Raw genomic sequence first — 8,120 nt, forward strand, 5'->3', positions numbered from 1 at the left:
TTATTCCTTTATCTGCATTGACGTCTGCTGTTATCTTTCCCAGCATGCCCCAGGAGTGCCCAAAATCCTGGTGGGAAATCGCCTCCATTTGGCGTTCAAGCGGCAGGTGTCTACGGAACAGGCACAGAGCTACGCCGAGCGGCTGGGGATGACTTTCTTTGAAGTTAGTCCTTTGTGCAACTTTAACATCACAGAGTCCTTTACAGAACTGGCACGGATTGTGTTAATGAGACACGGAATGGACAGACTCTGGAGGCCAAACAAGGGTATGTATTTCAGGCATGCTCATGGTGAGGGCTTCACTGCATGGTACCCCTGGTCATTGCATGTCATGTCTCATGTTAATGAGTGAGTGCTTCTGTATTGCTCTGTACATGTGCCAATACGGTTGGCTGCCTGGCAGTGTGTCACTTAAAGGAACACTATAGTCACCAGAACAACTACAGGTTAATTGAATCCTGCTGAATTTTTTTATGTAAAAATTGCCTTTTCAAAGAAAAGGCAGTGTATACATTACAGCCTAGGAACACCTCTAGCAGCCACTCCTCAGATGGCCACTGGAGGTGATTCCTGGGTTAATGCTGTACAGTGTGCAGCACTGACATTCAGTGTCTCCACACTCTGCATGGAGACGCTGAATGCTCCCCATAGAGATGCATTGATTCAATGCATCTGTATGAGAAGATGCTGATTGGCCGGGGCCGCATTTGGCTCAAATCCCCCCCCAACAGCCCACCTCTTGGCTGAGATAATCAGAATTAATCTCAGCCAATCCAAAGCTTTCCTTTGGAAAAGCATTGTGATTGGCTGAGATCATCAATTCTGTCAGCCAAGGAGGCGGATGGGGGAGGGAGCCAGCGCGGCGCTGAAAATTAATGTAAGATTTTACTGTATTTAGGGGGCCCAGGGAGGCTATAAAACACTTTAGTGTCAGGTTCCTGACCCTATAGTGTTCCTTTAAATCACGTGTTCCATTTGACAAGCCTCCTTTTTGAGTGCTCTATCAGTAATGCAATACTTATTACTGGCACATTGATTATTGTCCTACTTTCACAATTATGGGAGGTATTAAAATGTAGAAGGTATCAGCCATCAGTGAAACGAGAAGCCAATAAAGTTCAATACAGACAGAATACAAATCATGATCTGAGACCAGAAAATGCTGCAAAATGCAAGCTTCCTGAAGCAATGCAAATAAGTCAACTTATGTAACGTCCATGTCATTTTAGAAACTTTGCTGCTTTTTTTTTTTCTTTAGGGGTGGAGGGCTTGTATCCTACAGGCCTTATACTAGTAAACAGCGTGTGGACGTGGGAATATTCCGCTAGGATGTCATGGGAATGAGAAGTGGGTAGTGTGTGGATGAAGGGGGAGGAAGCCATAGTGGTTACGTGGTGTATACTGCCACCCTGTGGCTGACAAAACAGACTATGAGTTGTAATCCGAATCTCTCTATCTCTCTATCTCTGTGTTGGTCATGTTAATGCATACTTGTGATCAATTTGATTTTATGGGGTATTTCAATCTAGCATAGCTTAATAGAGCACTTCGACTTGTAATTCTATTTTACATATTCTGCTGTTTGCTTATCCTCCGTGCATCCAACACCACCACACTTGCAGAGATTGCTTTCTTAAAAGAAAATTGCGAGATAGTTGACCCAATGCCATTTTTTGTTAATACAGTTGAAAAGAAATTGAATAATACAAATGCATCCCCTCTGGATGTCCCTCGTTTTCTACCTATCTCCAGAATGTCTTCAGTAAACTATTTTCAAAGACTTGCATATAGTTCAGCTTTCTGTTTAAAGCTATACAGTGGATGGCAGTCCTGCCCAAGAGTAGTTAATTAATGAAGGAGAAAATGGTGCATTAACTGTTAGCCGTATCTGGGATGTGGCCGAGTAAAATTCATTCGTGTTAATTCATGAATGAAACTACTTTTTTGCTGTAACAACTCTCTCAGACCGCGATGAGAGACTCTGTGAAAGCTCTTTAAGTGTTTCATGTTATGCACTCGATGTTCTTGTACAGGTTAGTGGAAAGAAATGCTTCCTCCTACGTAACAATATTTAGTTTGGATTTTTAATCTGCTCACTGCTGATTTATAGAGCAGAATAAGAGACAGGAATGTGGAGCTTCTTATACACTGATTCTGGGTGTACTTGTACTTAGAGTGCCTCTATAATGGTTTTCTCTGAAAACACTCAAACATTTGGCAATTATGATTTTATTATTTATATAGCGCCATCAGATTCCGTAGCGCTGTGGTTTACAATGGGTAATCTGTGTTATGCACATATTTTACAGATAAATGTAGCTTTGTGTGATTGCTGATGGTTCCACTTACATCACTGAAATGCTGTGAATTTCATGTTTTGAACTGTTTTTTTCCTTTTTTTCCCTGCGTTTTCAGTGTTGAGCCTGCAAGACCTCTGCTGCCGAGCCATTGTGTCCTGCACCCCAGTACACCTAGTGGACAAACTCCCTCTCCCAGTTGCCTTAAGAAGCCATTTGAAATCCTTCTCCATGGCCAATGGCCTAAATGCAAGGATGATGCACGGACGATCCTATTCTCTCACTGCCAACAACGCTAACAAGAGAAACAGCCTCAAAAAAGCCAAGATTATCCGCCCTCCCCAGAGCCCCCCTAAAAACTGTACCAGAAATAGCTGCAAGATCTCGTAGTCACTGGCCAATGAGATGCATAGCTTAAGTCGATGCAGGGCTGTGGACCCCCCCCATAACTGAGGTGGATGACGGCAAACACAATTCCTTATGTGATTTAACTTAGGACAATAAAGGAAAATTTTCCATTTTCCTGGTAACAATGCTGCTTTGATATGGATCATTGGACTTGTTCCTAGACGTTTGTGAAACATTGGTGTGGAGGTTATTGCTGCGTATAAAATGCATGGAACGTTTTTGTGTTTTGTTTTCTCCCCCCCCCGCTCCCCCTATTTTTATGTTTTTTCCTTCATGTGTGCTTATAAAGGGAATTATTTTTGCATTACTCATAGCTTGTAATGACACCTGCAATTTGTCACACATTATTGTGCGATACGTGAACTACACTTTTGTATTTTTCTTTTTTCTTTTTTTTTCTTTTTTCTTGGAAGGTAAGCGGCTTTGCAAAATCATTGCATTTGTGGCAGGCAGGAACGTTTGTACAGTACCCACTGCCACCGCAGCGTGCACAAAGTGGAGACCGCAAGGTATTAATTTAGAGTTTTGCAATCTTCAGGCACTACAACATTAAATGCAGAAGTGTACAGAGAATTTAAATGCACTCACAATGTGTAAGACTTGTGTATGAAAACAGGTTATTTGATATATTTTTTTTCTTTTTCTTTTCTGAATTTGTTATTTAATACTATTTGGGATTAATCAGTGAATATATATATATATATATATATATATATATATATATATATATATATATATATATATTATATAAATATGCTTCTATTTCTGTAAATGAACCATTTTGTACCAGATGTAATGAGCGTTGCTGTGTTTTAAAGAAAAAAAAAAAAAATGCCAAAGATGTGTTTTTGACATGTGAGCGAAGGATTTGTGAGCAGAATGTGATTTGAAGAACAGTTTTATAAGATAGAGAATTATTATTTAAAAAAATAAATGTCTTTAAAATCATAAGCCTTCTTTCTTAATCCATGATATGCCACAAATAGAATTATCTGTGTTATAGGATCACTATAGGATCAGGAACACAAATGTATTCCTGACCCTGAAGTGAAACCCACCATTTAGGCGGCTTATTTCCAGCTTGGTGCGGGTCTGCCGCGCTGGCTCCGCCCCCTTTGTGTCATCAAAATGGCTGATTTTTAGCCCATCCAATGATAGTGCCTCTGAAAAAAGGTAGTGTTTACATGGAAATGCCTGAAGGGAGCTAATATACTCATCCCCAAAACAACTACATTAAAGGGACACTATAGTGTCAGGAAAACCGCTTGGTTTTCCTGACACTATAGTACCCTGAGGGTGCCCCTCCCGCAGCGCTGAAAGGGTTAAAACCCCTTCACCTACTCACCCTTTTACCCCGCCGGCTCCCTTACCTCTCCTCCCCCGCCAACGCCCGCACTCTTGTCTGACGTCACCGGCGCGCGCATTCAAAGTGCCCGTAGGAAAGCATTTTTCAATGCTTTCCTTTGGATGCTCTGCGTGATTGAGGCATAATATGTAATATGTCTGGAAGACAGCCACTAGAGGCTGGCTTAACCCCAGTTGTAAACATAGCAGTTTCTCAGAAACTATGTTTACATCAGGCAGGGTTAACCCTAGAGGGACCGGACACCCAGACCACTTCATTGAGCTGAAGTAGTCTGGGTGACTATAGTGTCCCTTTAAGCTGTAGTTGTTCTGGTGACTATAGTGTCCCTTTAAATAAAGGTCGGGCATTCCTCTCATAGTTACAACTCTGAACATCACAGTATTTTAAATTCAAAGCTGAACACTGGGTGAATTGACCCATTTATATACTGAATATTTACCCCTTCATTGCTGGAGTGATAATACAAATTTATCATAAGGTGTTTTTTGTTATAAAAAGTAACCATAAGTAGATCCTAGAATGTCTACACATATCTGAATTTGTCTTAATTTAAGCTTTCATGGATATGGAACTTAACTGGAACCAGTATTGTCTATTTATTTAAGACTTAAATCTTTAACCGTGATAAATTGAGTCAAATGGCTTTATTTTACCACTATTGTCACATGGTACACTTTTCTTTTTTTCTTTTCATTAATTACACCCAATTTCCTTTTAGGAAGTAATTTATACGGATAAAGCATAATATAAGCGCTATGAATCCTATTTAAGTAACTTCTATATTGTCATGTGCAGACAAGATTGAAACGTAGCTGATAGGCTGAGTGAACTAGTGCTACCTACCACCCGCACTCTGACATGTGTGGTCATCCAAATAGGACAGAATTAATACTAATAATGTAGATTCCTAATCTGGATCAACAATTATGGCGTTTTCCCTTTTTGGGGGGGGGGGGGAGGAGGGGGGTGTTTGGGTTGTTTAAAGGATATATTTTTTCCCTCTTCTCCTTTTATCCAAATTATTTATGGTGTCGGTTCTCCAAATTTTATGATTTCCCCAAATACAATTAACATTGTGTGTTACTTGGTGTAACCGTGCTGGGATTGAAAACCCTGACATCTGAAACGTTTCTCAACTAATTTTATTTTGATGCCCTTTCAAGAAGCTTCAGGATGTATTCACCAAACACTGAATTGAAAACTGAACTGAACTGGACAATGCACACTAACAATAGTCGAGCAGTGTTGGAGAATTTCTCAAAAATCAGCTATTTGTGTTGATTTTTTTTTTTTTTTTTTAAATCTTCGTATTTTATTTAATCACTTCAGGTGTGTTGATGTTTTGAAATGTGGTTTTCGGTGCAATTTACGTTTTTTTTTTGTTTTTTTTAGTTAAACATTGCAAGACCACCTGTATAAAATGTACAGATATATACTGATCAGATATTTGAGGTGATCACTTGGCAGAATAAAGATAATTGCATACCTCCCAACTTTTCAAAAGGTCAAAAAGCTTTTTTTTTTAAAAAAAATATATATACATTTATTTTTGGGGTGTGGACAGGGGTTGAGCTGTGTTGAGAAATTCTAGGTAACTTCCTAATTTATGCAAATAAAATGTATCTTATAACAATGTGTCTTATTTACACAGACTGATTTCTTAACACGTTTATTGTAGTTTGAAGACGCACTATATTACTGGGAGCTCTGATATACACTTAGACACCAATAACAAGGAGCTCCTAGTATAGAGGCACATAAGGATAGAAAAGAGGGACAGAGGGACTTGAACCTAAAATAGGGACTGTTCTTCCTAAACTGGGACACTTGGGAGGTATGTTAGCATGAAAGGTAAGCTGAGCTCTTGGTAGAAGCCTCTGGACATGTTTTGAGCTGCAAATTCGAAATAACCTGAAGATTTCTTGCACCCACGCTCTCTGAAATGTGCTGGACAATTTATAAGGCTGTACCAGTGTTTCACAAATTACCATGGAAACCGCTGCATGATGGAAATAGAGACCACTTCACAATACACGTTACATGTATCTTCACCAGATGAAAAATAACAAATGACCTTGCACAATACAAAAAGCAGACAATGCTCCACTCTGATACCCTACTTATCTGTGTTTTAAGGCTCAGCGTTAATTTTTTTTTTTTTAACTTCAAATTATTGAAATTATTTTATTTCTTTTGAGATTTTAAAATAATTCAATCATTTTAAAAATGTATCCAAAAATATTAAAAAAATTTTTTTTTGAAAACAAACCTTAATTCAGGGTCTAAGCACAGTACTAGATTGAGGCCCACGATGTAAAGGCACTCAGTCGGTTATGGGATCTGGATTAAAATTAATTGTAGATAGGCCGGGTGATTCTATTTACCAAGGGACAATTCTGAGTGAGGCAGCAATATATATTTTGCGTTACTTATTTCAGATGGAAATGTTTTAATCCATTAAAAATATCCAGTATATTAAAGGGAAACTCCAGTGCCAGAAAAACGATCAGTTTTTCTGGCACTGGAGGGTCCCTCTCCCTCCCACCCTCCAATCCCCGGTTACTGAAGGGGTGAAAACCCCTTCAGTGACTTACCTGAGGCAGCGGCGATGTCCCTCGTCACGGTCTCCTCCTCTGCGACGCTCCTCCTTGTGATTGCGTTGGCTGGTGGGCGAGACTGATCTCGCCCACCGGCTGAGGAGACCTAATGCGCATGCGCGGAAATGCCGCGAATGCGCATTACGTCTCCCCATAGGAAAGCATTGAAAAATCATTTCAATGCTTTCCTATGGGGTTTTGAGTGACGCTGGAGGTCTTCACACAGCGTGAGGACGTCCAGCGACGCTCTAGCACAGGTTTCCTGTGCTAGAAACTAGGAAGTGCCCTCTAGTGGCTGTCTAGTAGACAGCCACTAGAGGTGGAGTTAACCCTGCAATGTAATTATTGCAGTTTATGAAAAACTGCAATAATTACACTTGCAGGGTTAAGGGTAGTGGGAGTTGGCACCCAGACCACTCCAATGAGCAGAAGTGGTCTGGGTGCCTGGAGTGTCCCTTTAACACAAGAACATGAATTGGAAGGCGTAGCCTGAAGTTGTGGGAGGGGTTACACGGCTATTTAAACTCAGGCCCCCTACACCACAGGGGTGATGCTGCCTGATTCATCCCTCCCACCTCTCCCCTTATACATATTACTATTACAGGTGGACCCTCTTTTATTACAGGCCTACCCGATACGTCGGTTTCGGCACACCACAACCGACTTGCTCATATATCTAACTTATCATGTATACGGCTTTTGTCCCCGACTACAAATATATAAATATATATATATATATATATATATATATATACATACATACACAATAAACAATACACAAGATCCAGTGCACTCTCCTATCCACTAAACAGCAACTTCAATGTTGACAGATTTTATTAGTTTGTAAAAAATTTTTTTTTTTTTTTTAAAACACCTAATCTAGGCAAAAAAAATGGGGATTTAGTTACATTATATGATCATACATTGCATAAGCCTGCCACAACGTCAATGTACCCCATCTTTGGCAGGTCCTACTCTCACAGTCTAATGTCTGCTCTTATGAGATTAACCACTTACTTGGGAAAAAAATCCATCTGAGGCTCTCTGCAGTACAAGGCTAAATAGGGACCTGAGATGAGGCACCTGTAACAGGGAGGGGTGCAAAACCAAGGAGTTGGCTAGACTCCCAAATATATATATAGGAAACATGGGGGGATGGTTGCACTCACCTAAACATGCTTAAATGGGGTGCTGCTGGGGGCCATATTATACAATAAACAATACACAAGATCCAGGGCCGGTGAAAGGATTTTTGCCGCCCTAGGCAAAAGTAAAGTTTGCCGCCCCCCCCCCTCCCCTATGACATCACAATGCCCCATGTTAACTAACGCAAGTGCTGCAGTGCCGCCGTGTTTACATTAAAAGGCCTGCAGGGACAGGCTATAGACACCAGAACCACTACATTAAGCTGCAGTGGTTCTGGGGACTAAAGTGTCCCTTTAATGTGAGTTA

General features: G+C 40.4%; 1 protein-coding gene across 2 annotated transcripts in view; it reads left to right on the forward strand.

Annotated features, from left to right (window-relative positions):
- The window catches only part of RAB40B (RAB40B, member RAS oncogene family), a 72,428-nt gene extending 69,032 nt beyond the window's left edge, over positions 1 to 3,396 (forward strand). For both annotated transcript variants that reach the window (XM_063453372.1, XM_063453373.1), the window contains exons 6-7: positions 44 to 266; positions 2,416 to 3,396. In XM_063453372.1, coding sequence (XP_063309442.1) covers positions 44 to 266; positions 2,416 to 2,687 — 495 coding nt within the window. In that variant the 3' untranslated portion in view covers positions 2,688 to 3,396. The remainder of the gene's footprint in view (positions 1 to 43; positions 267 to 2,415) is intronic.
- The last annotated feature ends 4,724 nt before the right edge of the window (positions 3,397 to 8,120 follow it).

The sequence above is a fragment of the Pelobates fuscus genome, chromosome 5, assembly GCF_036172605.1.
Source record: "Pelobates fuscus isolate aPelFus1 chromosome 5, aPelFus1.pri, whole genome shotgun sequence".
Classification (NCBI taxonomy): domain Eukaryota; kingdom Metazoa; phylum Chordata; class Amphibia; order Anura; family Pelobatidae; genus Pelobates; species Pelobates fuscus.